The sequence below is a fragment of the Muscardinus avellanarius genome (assembly GCF_963383645.1).
Source record: "Muscardinus avellanarius genome assembly, chromosome: 10".
Lineage (NCBI taxonomy): Eukaryota > Metazoa > Chordata > Mammalia > Rodentia > Gliridae > Muscardinus > Muscardinus avellanarius.
Genome location: NC_137796.1, coordinates 89,125,293 through 89,142,792, shown reverse-complemented (window position 1 = coordinate 89,142,792; position 17,500 = coordinate 89,125,293). Strand labels below are relative to the sequence as shown.

The following is a 17,500-nucleotide window of genomic DNA, read 5'->3' as shown; positions in this document are numbered from 1 at the left end:
GGTGACCGTCACTAAAAGGGCTTGTGAGAGGAAGACGGTAGAAAGTGCGGGCGTACGCCAATCAGCGAAAAGAGAATGTGCATGCGTACTAACTTGCAAATGACTACCTGGTGCCTCCTTTCAAAATTGCTAATTGGAGGGTGGGCGCAGCCCTCAGAGCTGGAAAATGGGAATGCGGTGTCGGTTACCATGGAAACCGCGTACTGGCCAATCACCTAGAGAAAGAGGAGGGGTTCAGGAGGAAATCAAATGACCCGGGAGGCGGGGTCCAACTCGACCAATAGCAACAGGAAATAAAGCAGTGTCGTCACGTCCGGGAAGCGTCTCTGGCGCCTGCGCGCTGTGCCGGGAGGGCCGGTGACGTCCGGTGAGACCTAACATGGCGGCGCTACGTTGACCCTGCCGTCGGTGAGGCCCGAGGGAGGCGGGGCGGGATTGTGCAGGTGTGTCGGGGCGGCGGAGCTCCGGGCTGCGGAGCGCCGGCCTCTTCCATAGCTCTGCTCAGTCCTCTGCAGGTGACCGAAGTGCCGCCTCCTTCCGCGCCCCTGGGGGACTCCACACCGCTCCTCACCGCCGCAGCTATGTCTGGGGCGGGCAACAAACGCGCCGCCGGCGACGGGGGCTCGGGGCCCCCGGAGAAGAAGCTGAGCCGCGAGGAGAAGACCACAACTACTCTTATTGAACCCATTCGCCTTGGGGGCATCTCTTCGACGGTTCGTGGGCGTTTGCCCTTTCCTTCAATTTGGCTACATCTAGTGCTGGTGTCCGCCCAAACTTCCCAGAATCTCAAAGCTTAGAAAGGTCCATTTTACAGCACGTTCTGTCGAAGGAAACCAAGAACACGACATCTGCCTTCCGTTTGGAGATAGAAAATTAGGTTTCTGAGGACGTGTGACTTGTCAGAAACTTTAGAATTAGAAAACATAACATGGGCCTTCCCATAACCAAGATGCTTCCTCTGAGGTATCTTTGAGCTTTTTTTTTTTTTTTTTTTTTTTTTCTGTGGTACTGAGGATTGAACACCTGGGCATTCTGCCTCTAAGATACACCCCTAACCCTATTTTTTATTCTTTATTTTGAAACAGGGTCTCACTAAATTGCAGAGGGCCTCACTGAGCAGCTGAGCCTGGCCTCGAACCTGGAATCCTCCTGCTCAGCCTCCCAAGTACTGGGATTATAGGTGTGCACCATCACGCCAGCATGTGAGGCTTATGTTTGAGCCTCCTTAAACCCTGTTAGCAGGTAGTGTGGGAATACCCTCCTCTCCCATTAACTCCAATGGCTCTCCTACTCTGTCTCTATCTGTGGGATTTTTATTATTATTATTATTATTATTATTTTTGGTAGTACTGGGGATGGGACCCAACTACATCCCCAGCTTTGTTTTTTATTTTGAAACAAGGTCAAACTAAGTAGCTGAAGCAGGCCACAAACCTGCCATCCTCCTGTCTCAGCCTTCCAAATACAGAGATTACAAGGGTGCGCCACCAAACCTGGCTCTGAGATGGTTTCCGAGCCCTGTATGACGCTTTCTTTACCCTTCTGTTTTTCCTTGGCAGGAAGAGATGGACTTAAAGGTACTGCAGTTCAAGAACAAGAAACTGGCAGAGCGTTTGGAGCAGCGACAGGCTTGTGAAGATGAGCTCCGAGAACGAATTGAAAAGTTGGAGAAGCGGCAGGCCACCGATGATGCTACACTCCTCATCGTCAATCGCTACTGGGCCCAGGTGGATGCAACTTGCTCTCCTCTTTTCTTTCTTTTTTTTGTGGTACTAGGAATTAAACACAAGATCATTCTACTTTTGTTCTATATCCCCAGCCCTGTTTTAGTTTTTAGTTTGAAACAGGGTCTTACTGAGTTGCAGAGGGCCTCACTAAGTTGCCGAGGTTGAGTTCAAACCTGCCATCCTCCTTTCTCAGCTTACCAAGTACTGGGGTTACAGGTGTGTGCCACCACACCTGGCACTGCAATCTGCTAGAAGATCTGGCCTTGATTTAGCTGCCAGTTGCCAATCCTCAGATTGCCATGCCAGGAAAGGAGTATCATACTGAAAAGTACTGAGGGATTCATAACACTTTTGGTACTTTCTCCCTTCAGCTAGATGAAACTGTGGAAGCCCTTCTTCGATGCCATGAGAGCCAGGGGGAGCCGAATGCAGGAACAGAGGCACCTGGGACCCAGGAGGCACCGACACGTGACGTGATCCCTCTCACAGAGCCAGGGACATCAGAGCTGAGGGGTAGGCCAGAGACCTATGGTCTGAGGAGCTTACATTATAGGAGAGGTTCTGGGGAGGAGGGGACTTTGATGTTAGGTTGAATTCCCAACCCTTGAAAAATTGCTTTCATATTTGAGAAGTGCAGGGAGTGAGAATAAAAACTTGAATCTGACTTGATTTATAGTGCCGTTTGTGTTGATACCCATTTAGTCTCAAAAATAATGTTTCCGTGTGTGATGTTGCACACTTGTAATCCCAGCATTTGGGAGGCTGAGATAGGATCACCAGTTCATGGCCCACTTAAGCTACTTAGTGAGGCTCTTTGCAATTTAGTGAGACTCTGTTTCAAAATAAAGAATAAAAAATAGGGCTGATAGCTTGGAGGTCGAATGCCCTGGTTTACATCCATAGTATCAAAGAAAAAAAATAGTGTTGACTATACACTTAACACTGTTCTGGCTTAGGAGGAATCAAAGACAAGCAAAAAGAAATATTGTTCCAGCAGAGCATGGTGGTGCACGTTTATAATCCTAGTTGGGAGGCTGAGATAGAATTTCTGTGGCCAGCCTCAACAACTTAATGAGGTTCTCTGCAACTTAGTGAGACCTTGTTTAAAATGCAAAAGAAGCCAGACGTGGTGGTGCACGCTTGTAATCCTTGCAGTTGGGAGGCAGAGACAAGAGGATCACGCAGGTTTGAAGCCAGCCTCGCTGGCTTAAGAGACCCTGTTTCCAAATAAAAATATAAAATGGGTCTGGAAGGGTAGCCCAGAGGTAGAAGGGTTCCATCCCCAGTACCACAAAATAAATAAATAAATAAAGCAGAAGAATAGAGCCAGGCGCTTGTAATCCCAGCATTCGGGAGGCTGAGACTGGAAGATCGCGGTTCGCGGACAGCCTCAGCTACTTAGGCCCTCCACAACTTAGACCCTGTCTCAAAATAAAGAATAAAAAGTAGGGTAGGGGTATAGCTTGGAGGTCAGATGCCCCTGGGTTCTATTCCAAGACCCGCAAAAAAAAGTAAAAGAATAAAGGAGAGCTGATGATATACCTCAGAGATAGAATGCCCCTGAGTTCCATCCCTAGTACCGCCAAAAAAAAAAAAAGAAAAGAAAAAGAAAATACTGTTCCTGCTACTTAAATGGAAAATATTATAAGCCATAATAAGAAAATTTATCAGGGCTTCTGAAAGAGAATACTTGGAGGTGTATGTGTTGTTTGTGGTTCTAGTTTAGGGTAGAAGACTTCCCAAGGAAGTGATTTGGCAGCTCTGTAGCATTAAGTAAGTTACTTTGCCTCTCAAACTTCACTTGTCTCACTGTCAGGATGGAAATAAAGTCTACTACGTGTTGTGTTGTTTAAGTGCACTGTGGAGTATTGAAGGGCTCTCTGGAACTTTGTACAGATTGGTGGTCACTGCTGCTATTCTCATAAGCATTGTCCCGTTCGTCCTAGAGCCTCTGCCAATGCTGCTACGCCCCCCTCTCAGTGAGCCAGCCTTGGCGTTTGTGGTGGCGCTGGGTGCCAGCAGCAGTGAGGAAGTGGAGCTGCAGCTGCAGGGCCAAATGGAATTCTCCAAGGCAGCCGTGTCCCGGGTGGTAGAGGCCTCGGATCGTCTGCAGCGCCGGGTAGAGGAACTCTGTCAGCGAGTGTATAGCCGAGGTTAGTTTCTTGTACCTTACCTTACAGGGGTCTATCTGCATTTAAATTCCTATGGTCCCCCATCCCTACTAATGCCTTGAGCCCAGAATTTCCCAAAGAACAAACCAACCATGTTTTTGGATGGAAGGGGTAGTCTGTAGATTGGGTACTCCAGCTTTGAGTCCTGGAGTTGAACTCTAGTGAGATGGGCAGAATTGTTGATGCTGGTAGGGCCACCTCTTTCCATCTAGAAACCTGTCTAGAGCACTTAGTACAAACCTCAGTGGTACTTGTTGATCCACAGGCAGAACAACAGGCTTTGCAGTTAGCAGGCTTCTCCCAGCCTTAGTTCCTCCTCCATAGCCTGGGCTTTCTGGGCAAATGGTTCCTCTCTGAGCTGGTTTTCTCCTCTGTTCTGTGGGAATAAAGACTCCTTGGTTTATCATGAGAATTTGGTAAGATAGCTGGTGGATCACACTGGGCATGTAGCAGACTCCAGAATGAATTATAATTTGCCCCACTGCTCAGGACTTGCCTCTTACCTGGGCCCTGCTTTCCCAGGGGACAGTGAGCCTCCCAGTGAGGCGGCCCGGGCACACACCCGGGAGCTAGGCCGGGAGAACCGGCGACTACAGGATTTGGCCACACAGCTGCAGGAGAAGCACCACCGCATCTCACTGGAGGTGGGAGTCAGGGGCTTTGGGGGTGGAAATAGAACCAGGGTAGGGTTTGGGTTAGAGAGGTACCCAAGGATCTCAGGATGTCAAGTCCTTTATTGTAGCATCTGTACTACCCTCCAGTACTCGGAGCTCCAGGATAAAGTGACATCAGCAGAAACTAAGGTGCTAGAGATGGAGACAACAGTGGAAGACCTGCAGTGGGACATTGAGAAACTGCGCAAGCGAGAACAAAAGCTCAATAAGCACCTGGCAGAGGCCTTGGAGCAGGTGAGACTGAGGTGCTGGGGCAGATGGAGCCAGGGCTGGGTACTTGGGACTCTAGCCTCTGTCTCTCTTCTCTCTGCAGCTCAACTCTGGCTACTATGTGTCTGGGAGCTCCTCAGGCTTCCAGGGGGGGCAGATCACGCTCAGCATGCAGAAGGTGAGCAGCATTCTTTCTCCCAGCCCCTCTGTCTTTTCTCTGTCCCACCCTTGAAATTTCCCTCATGACAAAGACAAATACCTACCTCGAAGCCCCCTTTGCTATTACTCCTGAAGCTCCTTATTTTCACTCATTCCTATACTTAGTAAAATTCCAAAACTACTAAGTGCCAGATACAAGGTAGGTTAGAAAAGTAAAAATCAAAGCTTCCATAGAGCTCAGAGTTAAGTCTGGGGAAGGGACAAAAAATAAGATAGGACCTCAGTTGGTCAAAAATATGGCAAAGAGAACGTACAGAAAGAGATACATGGAAGTATGTAGAGTCCGTTGGTATCATGAGGTCACCATGCCCTGTTTTCCCTTCATTTCATCTGTTTTTTTGGGGGGTCTTCCAGGAATGCTTTCATGATTCCCTATTAGTAAAGAATCTTAGTTCCCAGTATTCAGCTCCCCATGCAGTATTGTGTTCTCTTGTGTGTGTTTGAGAGTCCCTTAGGAAAGTCCCATCAGTGCCCTACACAGGAGAGCTTTAGGTGTTGTGTGTGGTGGGTGCTAGGAGAGCGTGCTGTTCCCCTCCTCTCAGTCCTGCCTACTACAGCCCCTCCCACTCTTTAGTTTGAGATGTTGAATGCAGAATTGGAGGAAAACCAGGAATTGGCCAACAGCCGCATGGCAGAGTTGGAAAAGCTGCAGGCCGAACTTCAGGGGGCTGTGCGGACCAATGAGCGCCTCAAGGTAGGCTGTGGTTGGGGCTGAGAGGGCCTGGAGGTGGGTAGGAGCTCAGCTGGCATCCTCTTGCTGATCCCTTTTGGGCATCCCCACCTCTAGGTGGCCCTGCGGAGCCTTCCCGAAGAGGTGGTGCGTGAAACTGGGGAATACCGCATGCTGCAGGCTCAGTTCTCACTGCTCTACAACGAGTCGCTGCAAGTGAAGACCCAGCTGGATGAGGCCCGGGGACTGCTGCTGGCCACCAAAAACTCCCACTTGAGACACATCGAGCACATGGAGGTACGATCCTGGAAAGGGTATGGGTTGGGGATGAAGGCCAGGCTACTAATGTTAAGACTTTCGTGGGCTTCTGAGCCCCTCTGTACCTGCCAAAGGTCCCTTGAGAATAGATGGTTCCTAAGGCACAGAGGCCTAAGGTGAGACTGAGGGGTCCTGTGGGTCTTTAATGCCTCAACTCACAGAGTGACGAGCTGGGGCTGCAGAAGAAGTTGCGCACGGAGGTTATCCAGCTGGAGGACACCCTGGCCCAGGTACGCAAGGAGTACGAGATGCTGCGCATCGAGTTTGAACAGAACCTGGCAGCCAACGAGCAGGCGGGTATGTGGAGAACAGGGTGGAGGAGGGGCATTGTCTGGGGTTGCTGGTCCCTGTTGGGGCTGCTGCTTATCCAGATGCAATAAGTTGAGCCCCTTCCTTTTGCAGAGCCTCAGCTCCCTATGGAAAACAGGGACTGCACTACGTGGCTCACAGGCACCGTGAGGGGCACAACCAGCTGAGGGGCTGACGGAGCAGGCGCGGCCAGGATATGAGCTCCAGCTTTGTCTGTGTTCTCTGCCCTTCTGGTGTCTCTCTCTCTCTCAGACATTTATTGAATACTACCTGTGAGCCAGGCTCTATTCTAGGCTTTGGGGTATGCCAGTGAACAAAAGACAAGAGAATCCTGCCCTTGTGAATCAGTGTCCTCAGTAAAGAGAAGACACACAGTAGAGAAAAAACTAAAACCTTATGTTAAGTAGTAATAAAGATGTAATCTCAGCATTTGGGAGGCTGAGATAGGAGGATCATGGTTCCCAGACAGCCTCAGCTTCTATTTAGTGAGGTCCTTTGCAACTCAGTGAAAGCTTGTTTCAAAATAGAGAGTACAAAAATAGGCCTGGGGGTGTAGCTCGGAGATAAAATGCCCCTGGGTTCCATGCTCAGTACGGGGGGGGGGGGGGGGGGGGGAGTAATAGAGATACCGAGAAAGCCGGGTGTGGTGGCTCACGCTTGTAATTCTCAGCTTGGAATCCCAGTATTTGGGAGGCTGAGACAGGAGGATCGCAGTTCGTGGACAGCCTCAGCTACTTAGTGAGGCCCTTTGTGACTCAGTGAGACCTTGTTTCAAAATAAAGAATAAAGCCAGGCGTGGTGGCTCACGCTTGTAATCCCCACACTTGGGAGGCGGAGACAGGAGGATCGCACAGGTTCGAAGGCAGCCACACTGGCTTAAGAGACTGTTTAAAAAAAAAAAAGTATAAAAATAAGTCTGGGAGTGTAGCCCAGAGTTAGAAGGGTTTCCAGGAACCCCAGTACCACCAAAAAAATAAAATAAATAAAGAATAAGGCCGGGCATGGTGGCACATGCTTGTAATCCCCGCGCTTGGGAGGTGGAGACAGGAGGATCGCGCAGTTTCGAAGCCAGGTGCGCTGGCTTAAGAGACCCTGTTTCCAAATAAAAATATAAAATAGGTCTGGGAGTGTAGCCCGGAGGTAGAAGGGCTTCCAGGAACCCCAGTACCACCAAAATAAAGAAAGAAAGAATAAAAAATAGGGATAGGGGTGTTGCTCAGAGGCAGAATGCCCCTGGGTTCCATCCCAAGTACCGCAAAAAATAAAGATAAAAAACACCAAGAAAAATGAGGAAGGAAAGGAAGATAAGTATTGGAAGAGGGGCATTGTAGCTTGGGATGGGGAGGCCAATCTCATGGAAGTTGACTTTTATGTATGTTATCTTCTATTTGGGGATATTAAAATATATATATAAGCCAGCTGTGGTGGCACACACTTGTAATCCCAGCATTTGGGAGGCTGAGACAGGAGGATCCGAGTTTGCAGACAGCCTCAGCTATTTAGTGAGGCCCTTTGCAACTCAGTGAGACCCTGTTTCAAATAAAGAATAAAAAAATAGCTGGGCGTGGTGGCGTACACTTGTAATCCCAGCATTTGGGAGGCTGAGACAGGAGGATCACACAGGTTCAAAGTCAGCCTCGGCTACTTAGGCTCTCAGCAACTTAGACCCTGTTTCCAAATAAAGTATAAAATAGGTCTGGGAGTATAGCCTGGAGGTAGCAAAGCCTCTGGGTCCACCCCCAGTACCACACACATACACACACACACACAAAAAAAATAGTGCTGGGGGTGTAGCTCAGAGGTAGAATACCCCTGGGTTCCATCCCCAATACCACAAGTAAATAAATAATTAAATCTTAGCTGGGCATTTTGGTGCACACTTACAATTCCAGTACTTGGGAGACTGATAACAGTAGGATTACAGGTTCAAAGCCAGCCTCAGCAACTTAGTGAGACCTTGCTTCCAAATAAGAAATAAAATCCGGCTGGGTCTCGATCCCCAGTGCCAAAAAATAATCTTAGTAAAAATAATACAAATAGGTAGTGTCAAGTTATTTTGCATTATTTACCTAGTTGAAAGTTAACGCTGTGTCGGGTGTGGTGGCCCATGCTTATAGTACCAGTACTTTGGAGGCTGAGACAGGAGGATGGCAGGTTTGTAGACAGCCTTAGCTACTTAGGCCCTCTACAACTTAGTAAGATCCTGATTCAAAATAAAGAATAAAAATACGGCTGGGGGTGTAGCTTGGAGGTAGAATGCCTCGCTCCATCCTCCGTACTGCAAATAAATAAAAATTTACACTGTAATCTGAGTATGGTAGTGCATGCTTGTAATCCTAGTACTCGAAAGTCTGAGACAGGAGGATAGCAATTTTGAGGCCGGCTTTAGCAACTTAGTGAGAACTTGTCTCAAAAAAATAAAAAGAGCCAGAGGTGTAGGTCAGTGGTAGATTGACTTAGGTTTAATCCCCAGTACTCTATACACAGTAAGTCACATGCCAAGGTCTGTTCTCTGCACAGTGGGAATACTGGCTCTGCCTCAGCCTTTTCTTCATCGGGCCCTAACAGGGATTAATTCAATACTCTTGCTTCCTGACCCTTCCCCAGGGCCCATCAACCGTGAGATGCGCCACCTGATTAGCAGTCTCCAAAATCACAACCACCAGCTAAAAGGAGATGCCCAGCGATACAAGCGGAAGCTTCGAGAAGTACAGGCTGAGATTGGCAAGGTGAGGTGGAGGCTGTTTGGGAAAATGCCATGGTTAGATAGCATTGAGCACTGGCCCTCCTTATCCCTATTTCTGTTTTTACAGCTTCGAGCTCAGGCCAGTGGCTCTACTCACTCCGTCCCCAGCCTGGGCCACCCAGAGGACTCTGGTCTCGGTGCCCCAGCTCCAGGGAAAGAGGAAGGTGGACCAGGCCCTGTTGGTACCCCTGAAGGCAGAAAGGAGATGGCTTCAGTGCCTGGTGCCACGACTCCCGCCACTTCAGTGAAGAAGGAGGAGCTGGTCCCCTCCGAAGAGGATGCCCAGGCCCTGCCTCCTGGGGTCCAGGGCCCCTCCTCCCGGGCCCGGGAACCTGAGGCCAGGCCCAAGCGAGAACTTCGGGAACGGGAAGGGCCTGGCCTAGGGCTGCCACCTGTAGCCTCAGCTCTCTCAAGGGTGGATCGAGAGAAGGCCAAGGTGGAGGAAGTCAAGAGGAAGGAATCAGAGCTGCTGAAGGGTCTCCGAGCAGAGCTCAAGTGAGGCCCTATTGCGATCTCTTTGCATCCCTGTTGGCTGGTTGCGAGTCCTGCTCACTGAGCCTTCCTCCTATATCCTCCCTCAGGAAGGCCCAAGAAAGCCAGAAGGAGATGAAGCTGCTGCTAGACATGTACAAGTCCGCACCCAAGGAGCAGCGGGATAAGGTGCAGCTCATGGCGGCTGAACGCAAGGCCAAGGCAGAGGTGAGGGCAGGTAGGGCTTTTGGGGCATGCAGGGAGGCTGGCTTAGGGGCTGCTGACCTGAGCAGAGCCTTGTCATTAGGAAGCAGTAGCAGAGCACTCCTTACTGTTCTGTAGGTTGATGAGCTAAGGAGCCGCATCCGGGAACTGGAAGAGAGGGATCGGAGGGAGAGCAAGAAGATCGCCGATGAGGATGCTCTGCGGCGCATTCGGCAGGCAGAGGAACAGATCGAACACCTACAGCGCAAGTTGGGTGCCACCAAGCAGGTGCGACCCCCTGGTGGTCCCCTTTCTTCTGAATGCTGTAATTCCCTTAACCCGCTGTTGGGTACCTCCAGTAGATTTGGCTCCTCGATGGCCTGTGTGTACCCTGTGAATCTTTGCCTTGCTTTGTTTTTCTACTTCCCTTCTTGTTCCTGCTCGATTGCTACAGGAGGAGGAGGCTCTGCTGTCAGAAATGGATGTGACTGGTCAGGCTTTTGAAGACATGCAGGAGCAGAATGGGCGGCTACTTCAGCAGTTGCGGGAAAAGGATGATGCCAACTTTAAGCTGATGTCAGAACGGATCAAGGCCAATCAGATTCACAAACTGCTGCGGGAAGAGAAGGATGAGCTGGGCGAGCAGGTTCTTGGCCTCAAGTCTCAGGTATGGCCACCCCAGGATGGAGCTTGCAGGGTAGAGCTGGAGAGGTGGGGCTCCTGGCACTGAGGTTCCCCCTGGCCCTCAGGTGGATGCTCAGCTGCTGACTGTGCAGAAGCTGGAAGAAAAAGAACGGGCTTTGCAAGGCAGCCTCGGGGGTGTGGAAAAGGAACTGACTCTGCGCAGCCAGGCCCTGGAGCTCAACAAGAGGAAGGTGAGACAGGACCTGTGAAGACAGCCACTTAAGGCTTTGTCTCACATCTTCCCCACTGATTCAGCTTGGACAACCTGACGCAGATATCCTGGGGTAAAGCCCAGCTCACAGAAGAGCTCACAAGTATGAAATGATTACTCTGAGCCGGGCGTGGTGGCACACACTTGTAATCCCTGCACTTGGGAGGCAGAGATAGGAGGATCGCGCAGGTTTGAAGCCAGCAGCGTGCGCTGCCTTAGGAGACCCTGTTTCCAAAATTTTTTTAAAAATGTAAAAAAATAGGTCTGGGAGTGTAGCCCGGAGGTAGAAGGGCTTCCAGGAACCCCAGTACCACCAAAAAGAAAAAAAGAAATGATTACTCTGCCAGACCCAGTGCTTAGTACTCAGCATGTGTGTCACATCACATTTTCAGTCAGTAATCCTACTAGGATGTATTTTTATCCTTGTGGGGGTTTTTTTCCGTTGGTTTTGTTTTGTTTTGTCTTTTTGTGGTGCTGGGTATTAAATCCCCCAGGGTCATTCGAACTCCGAGCTATACCCTCAGCTCGATTTTTTTTTTTTTTTTTTTTTTTGGTGGTACTGGGGTTCCTGGAAGCCCTTCTACCTCCGGGCTATACTCCCAGATCTATTTTATATTTTATTTATTTGGAAACAGGGTCTCTTAAGCCAGTGAGGCTGACTACGAACCTGCACGATCCTCCTGTCTCCGCCTCCCAAGCGCAGGGATTACAAACATGTGCCACTATACCTGGCTGTTATCTTATCCCAATTTTCTTTTTTGTTTGTTTGTTTCTTTCTTTTTTTTCTTTTTGGCGGGTCTGGGGATGGAACCCAGGGGCATTTGACCTCTGAGCCATACCCCCTGCCCTATTTTTTTTATTCTTTATTTCGAAACCGGGTCTCACTGAGTTGCAGAGGGCCTCACTAAGTAGCTGAGGCTGTCCTTGAACCTCAGTCCTCCAGGTCTCAGCCTCCTGAATGCTGGGATTACAAGCATGTGCCACCACGCCAGGCTTTTATTCTTTATTTTGAAACCGTGTTTCACTGAGTTGCAGAGGGCCTAAGTAGTGAGGCTGTCTGCGAACCCCGATTCTCTGGTCTCAGCCTCCCAAATGCTGGGATTACAAGCGTGTGCCACCACACCCGGCTCAAGGCTTAAAATTGACATTGATTTTTATCTTCCCCCACTTAGTTATTTTTTCATTCTAGTTAATTCATTCACTTTTTTTTTTTCTTTTTTCTTTTTTTGGCAGTACTAGGGATGGAACCCAAGGGCATTCTACCTCTGAGTCTCACTGAGTTGCAGAGGGCATCACTAAGTAGCTGAGGCTGACCACAAACCTGGATCCTCTTGTCTCAGCCTCCCAAATGCTGGGATTACAAGCGTGTACCACCACGCCCAGCTTAATTCGTTCACTTAAACAGTACACACTATTTTATGTGCTGCTGTATACTAAGCCACCTGCTGACTGCAGAGACAGTGGGAACAACAGGGTCTCTGCCTTCCATTCAGTTCTGAGGGGTAGATAGCAAGCCAGTAATCTGAGAATAAAACAGTGCTAGTTAGTACTGATCATGGTTTTATTGAGGAAACTGAGATGGTTTGAAAGAACAACAGTGGAGCGCCTTGGGAGGTGACGTTTGAGCTGAGTCCTGAGGGAGTTGCATGTGTGTTGGGGATGCTGATGGGAACAGAAGAGTTTGGTAGAGGTTCAGACACCAGAGAGTGTTGCTTACATGAGGAGCAGTACTAGGAATGAGAAGGAGAGAGGGAGGTGAGTCTGAGGGTCAGGAGGCAGAACCATCTCAGTGCAGATGTCACCAAAATAGTCAACACAAGCGACTACGTTGTGGAACATAGTTCTCCTGAAGCCAGTGGTGCCCTTCCTTCCCCTCCCACCCACATTAGGCTGTGGAAGCAGCCCAGCTGGCCGAGGACCTGAAGGTGCAGCTGGAGCACGTCCAGACTCGGCTTCGTGAGATCCAGCCCTGCCTGGCTGAGAGCAGAGCCGCTCGGGAAAAAGAGAGCTTCAACCTCAAGAGGGCTCAGGTGAGGGCCTTGGGCAGGTGGGGTGGGCGAGGGCCCACCATGGCCCGAAGGCATATGGCCAACAGCGAGGACCTTCACTCTAAGAGCAGCCTCTCCACTGCTGCAGGAGGACATCTCACGACTGAGGCGGAAGCTGGAGAAGCAGAGGAAGGTGGAGGTCTATGCAGATGCGGACGAAATTCTGCAGGAGGAGATCAAGGAGTACAAGGTGGGGCTGTGGCCTGAGTTGTGCCCCATCAACCCAGAAGTTTTAGATGAGTTAACGAGAGTTGTAGTGAGTAATGTAGGCACCCTGGAAATAAGGTGCAGCCGCAAAAACTATCCACTGATTATGGAGTCAGACAACTGGCACGGATATTTGTTGGACACATGCCATGTACAGAGTACAGTGCCTTATCAGATATGGTAAGGGTGGGCTAAAGCCTCTTGAAATTGACAGTTGGGGACAGTTGTTCATCCTGCCCCAGTGATAAGTAATATGATGACAGAGGCAGAGAGCCCATGGGAACTCAGTCCCTTAAAGCCCTTGGGGTCAGCATACTTCTAGAAGGAGTGTCACCTGGCAGACCTGAAGAGTGGGTTGGCTGGGAAGGATGGAATGAGAGGGTTTAGGCAGAGGGAAAGGCATATGTGGAAGCTCCCAGTCGAGAGAGGCATGCTGGACAGACAAGCCGGCCGTGCTGTGTGGAGGAGAGAGAATGGAGAGGCTGGGCAGTGGTAGAGTCAAGTCAAGCTGCTTGGTGTACCGTACCCTCTGTAGGCAGTGCTGAGGGTCGGGGTGCGACCTGCTCCAGTGCAGCCTGGAAGTGTGCTAGGGATTGAACCTAGGGCCTTGTGCATGCTAAGCACACACTACCACAGAGCTCTATTCTCAATCCCATAAAAGGGTTTTAAACAGAGTGACCTGGTCGATTCTGCTGTTGATTTGGGCTAGAGGAGGTAAAGGTTAGAGACATGGAAAGTGTTAGGTTATGGTAGTCACTGAGGTGGAAAATGATAGTTAGCTAGCTTAAGGTATTAGAGACAAGTAGATGGATTCAGAAAATATTAGGAGATAGAATTGCTTGGACTCAAGGATGGATCCAAGACATAGGGAAAGGGAAATACTGGGGAGGATTCCTGGTTTCCCCTTTGAGAAGCTAGGTAGACAACAAGCACCACTTGGTGGAGTTGGAAGACTGGAGGGGAAAGCTGTGTGGACACTGAAAGGATTCTGAGAACAAGGTGACTGGGACGTCTGGGAGGCTGGGAAGGCGCTCAAGCTGAGGGGCTGAAGGCGTGTCATCAGAGGCAGAGGTGGAAGCCACACACAGGACTGTGGTCACCAAGCAAGGGTTTGTGGCTTACAAAGGGATGAATAGCTAGGTATAGTGATACATGCCTGTAATCCCAGTATTTGGGAGGCTGAGACAGGAAGATCACAGGTTCTTGGCCAACCTCAGCAACTTAGGGAGGTTTTCTGTAACTTAGAATCTGTTTCAAAATTAAGCTGGTCATGGTTGCACATGTTTGTAATTTCAGTACTTGGGAGGCCAAAATAGGAGGATTGCAGGTTTGTGGCCAGCCTCAGCTACTTAGGCCCTCTGCAGCTTAGTGAGACACTTTTCAAAATTAAGAATAAGCCGGGCGTGGTGGCGCATGCTTGTAATCCCAGCATTCGGGAGGCTGAGACCAGAGGATCACGGTTTGTGGACAGCCTCGGCTACTTAGTAAGGCCCTCCGCAACTCAGTGAGACCCAATTTCAATATAAAGAATAAAAAATATGGCACGGGGTGTAGCTTGGAGGTAGAATGCCCCTGGGTTCCATCCCCAGACCTGCAAAAAAAAAAAAAAAAAAAAAAAAAGAATAAAAAATAGGGCTCAGGTATAGTCCAGAGGCAGAATGCCCCTGGGTTCAATCTCTAGTACTACAAAAAAATAAAATAATATAAAATAGGGTGAGGCTCAGAGGCAGAATGCCCCTGGGATCAATTCCTAGTACCACAAAAAAGGGGGGGAGACACATGGGTGATTTTTCTCCGGTTAGAATTTCAAAGTCTTTTTTGTTTGTTTTTTGGTACTGGGGGATGGAACCCAGGGGCTTTTTATCTCTGGGCTACACACCCAGACCTGTTTTTTATGTTTTTATTTGGAAACAGAGTCTCACTAAGTAGCTGAGGCTAGCCTCGAACCTTGTGCGATCCTCCTGTCTCAGCCTCCCAAGTACTGAGATTACAAGTGTGAGCCACAATGCCAGACTAGAATTTCAAAATTTAAAGGAAGAGAAGCCTGAGAGTTGGAAGGAAGGAAAGTGATAGAGGATGAGTTGATAGACAAATGAACCAAGCCATGAAGATGCTGCTAGGACTTGCCGGTGGGGTGGGAGTGGTTCTTGGGCGGGGCTGAGGTGGAGGTCCTCACCTGTACTCTGAGCCGCTGCAGTGAGGAGATGGTGGGTAATCAGTAGACAACTGTTTGAAGCATTTGGGCCTGGAAGGAGCAGAGACTGCTGGAGGCAGCGTTGGGGTCAAGAAGAGACAGACTTGGGAGCCTCTTGTGCTGACAGCAGGGTCCTCAGAGATGGGGAAGAGTGGTCCTAGAGAGGTTGAGGTGGTTGGCCAGGCCAGGATGGACCTGAGCAATGCCGAGTCAGGAGCATTCCTGTCTGGAGTTCAAGATGAGACCCTCCTAGTGGCAGATAGGAGGTCTCAGACTAGTAGAAGACACACAGCAGGATTTCTTTTTTTTTTTTTTTGGTGGTGGTGGTACTGGGGGTGGAACCCAGAGGCTTTCTACCTCCGGGCTATACTCCCAGAGTATACTCCGGGCTATACTCCATTTTATATTTTATTTGGAAACGGTCTCACTAAGTTGCTGAGAGCCTCACTAAGTAGCTGAGTGAGGCTGTCTCAGCCTCCCAAGAGCGGGGATTACAAGTGTGCGCCACCATGCCCGGCTGACACAGCAGGATCTCTGGGGCTGCACCAAGGCTGAACCCAGTGGAGGGTAGAGATAGCACATTTCTAGTGTCACTGCCATACCCAGCTTTTCCTCATTCATAAAGTATACACAAGGTTTTGGTGAACATTAGCTGCATCTCCCATGTGGTGGGCTTAGCCTGGACTGCCTACTGCTGTCAGCTTAGGGTCTGGGCACCAGCAGAGCTGTTCCAAAGCTGATGCCTTTGCCTGGTCCAGGCGCGGTTGACCTGCCCCTGCTGTAACACCCGCAAGAAGGATGCAGTCCTTACCAAGTGCTTCCACGTTTTCTGCTTCGAGTGCGTGCGAGGCCGCTATGAGGCCCGCCAGAGGAAGTGCCCCAAGTGCAACGCTGCTTTTGGTGCTCACGACTTCCACCGTGTCTACATCAGCTGAACCAGAAACTCAGGGGACTTTGGAACAGCATGGATCCTGGGGGCAGCGCCCCCAGCCCCTCCCACCCCAGGTGCAGCGGCCCCACCCTTCATCCAGACCCCATGGCCCTGTCCCTGCCCGCCTAGGTGGTTTGGTGGCCTTGGTGCATGCCATGGGACTGGGGTCAGCCAGACTCAGTTGCATCTTTTCCAGAAGCTCAGAGCTATACCCTAGGAGATGTTCCCATGGGGCCCAGAGCACTCAACTGAGCTTCCCAGAAGCTGGACTCACCTTGGCTCCTACTGTCTCCATGGACCCATACTGTCCCTAAGAGGGAAATTCCCCCAGGCTGTGGCTGCCCACCCAAGAGGAGACTCACTCCCGGTGTGTACACCCACAATGAGGACCAGCAGCCTGAGCCTCTGCTTGAGATGGGAACTGGGCCCCTGGGAGACTTCTTCACCCACCCATCCTCCCCGTGGAGTTAGTTCCCTGGATACAAACCCTTGTGCTAAGGATTGAAGGAGCCACCCCTGAAACCCCACCTGCTTCAGTTGCTCTCCAGTTGCTGTAGTCACTGCCCTCACATCGGAAGTGCTGAACCAAGATCATCCATTTCTCTTCTAATCGGGCCCCTCACCATTTCAGCTTCCCCAGCTCACCCTCTGCCCTGTGCATCCCAAGCCTCCACTGGATCCCTGGCCATATCCTGCTTTTCTCCTGGTGGCCTTAACTGCAGTGGAGGTGAAACTTCCCAAAGGGGGAAGGGACAGACCAGCCCCGACCTCTGGGCCAACTTCTGATCATTCCAGGTCGAAGAGCCTTGCCAGCACACCTGGGACTGAGCCTGTACCCAGGATGCTAACCATGCTGCCTATCCAGGCATACTTAATGGGCTGATGGTGGGACCCAGGCGGAGCTGGAGCTAAAGACAGGTGCAGGGACCTATTTAGACTCTGCCTCTACCCTAGAGACGTCTTGTATGGTTAATATGAATAAACTTCCAACCCTACAGTCAGCAGTCAGACCTTTTACACATAGGCAGTCCTGCTACACCTGCTGGGTAAGTCCCTGTCTTAGTGTGGGCCTGGGAAAGAGGGGAATAGTGCATTTAGGTGAGAGCCCACCCCAGTTAAGTCATCTTAGGCATACACTCGGGGATCTGGACTGGTCCCCTGGGAAAAACACTGATACTACTCATACTACCTTGTCTCCTTGTGCTGACTACGCCCCTAGCAGCCATTGGCCTTTGGAATGCCGGAAGGCTTCGAGCTGCATCTTGGGAAATGTAGTCCCTTATTCACACTTGGCAAGAAGATCCTCCCAGGTGCGGGGGTGGGAACTAGTTTTCCAGGTGTGCTGGCTGAAGAAAGCCAAAACCCAAGCCGGTGGGCTCTTCCCAGAGGCTTCACCGCCCCTACACTAAGGACGCACAGATCGGGACGCCTCGGCCGGGAGACTGATTTCATTGCAACCTACTCCGGCCACTGGCCGGATCCTTAGGAACCGCGCGCCCAATGGCG

The 17,500-nt window shown here is 50.4% G+C and overlaps 1 protein-coding gene across 5 annotated transcripts; it reads left to right on the top strand.

The window, feature by feature from the left end:
* Nucleotides 1-581: 581 nt before the first annotated feature.
* On the top strand, nucleotides 582-15,998 carry RNF40 (ring finger protein 40; the record flags this gene model as incomplete). Of its 5 annotated transcripts, none has more annotated exons than XM_080704710.1 (19): nucleotides 582-713; nucleotides 1,560-1,727; nucleotides 2,099-2,240; nucleotides 3,674-3,880; nucleotides 4,421-4,542; nucleotides 4,660-4,806; nucleotides 4,886-4,960; nucleotides 5,576-5,695; nucleotides 5,789-5,968; nucleotides 6,151-6,286; nucleotides 8,906-9,027; nucleotides 9,112-9,539; nucleotides 9,626-9,743; nucleotides 9,858-10,007; nucleotides 10,174-10,386; nucleotides 10,469-10,594; nucleotides 12,504-12,644; nucleotides 12,754-12,852; nucleotides 15,822-15,998. In XM_080704710.1, 19 exons carry the CDS (start codon nucleotides 582-584, stop codon nucleotides 15,996-15,998), a joined length of 3,003 nt encoding a protein of 1,000 aa, XP_080560836.1. The 5 variants fall into 5 exon arrangements, with proteins under 5 accessions (XP_080560836.1, XP_080560835.1, XP_080560833.1 ...); XM_080704709.1 differs by having other exon boundaries at nucleotides 12,751-12,852; XM_080704707.1 differs by having other exon boundaries at nucleotides 4,388-4,542; nucleotides 12,751-12,852.
* Between the last annotated feature and the right edge of the window lie 1,502 nt (nucleotides 15,999-17,500).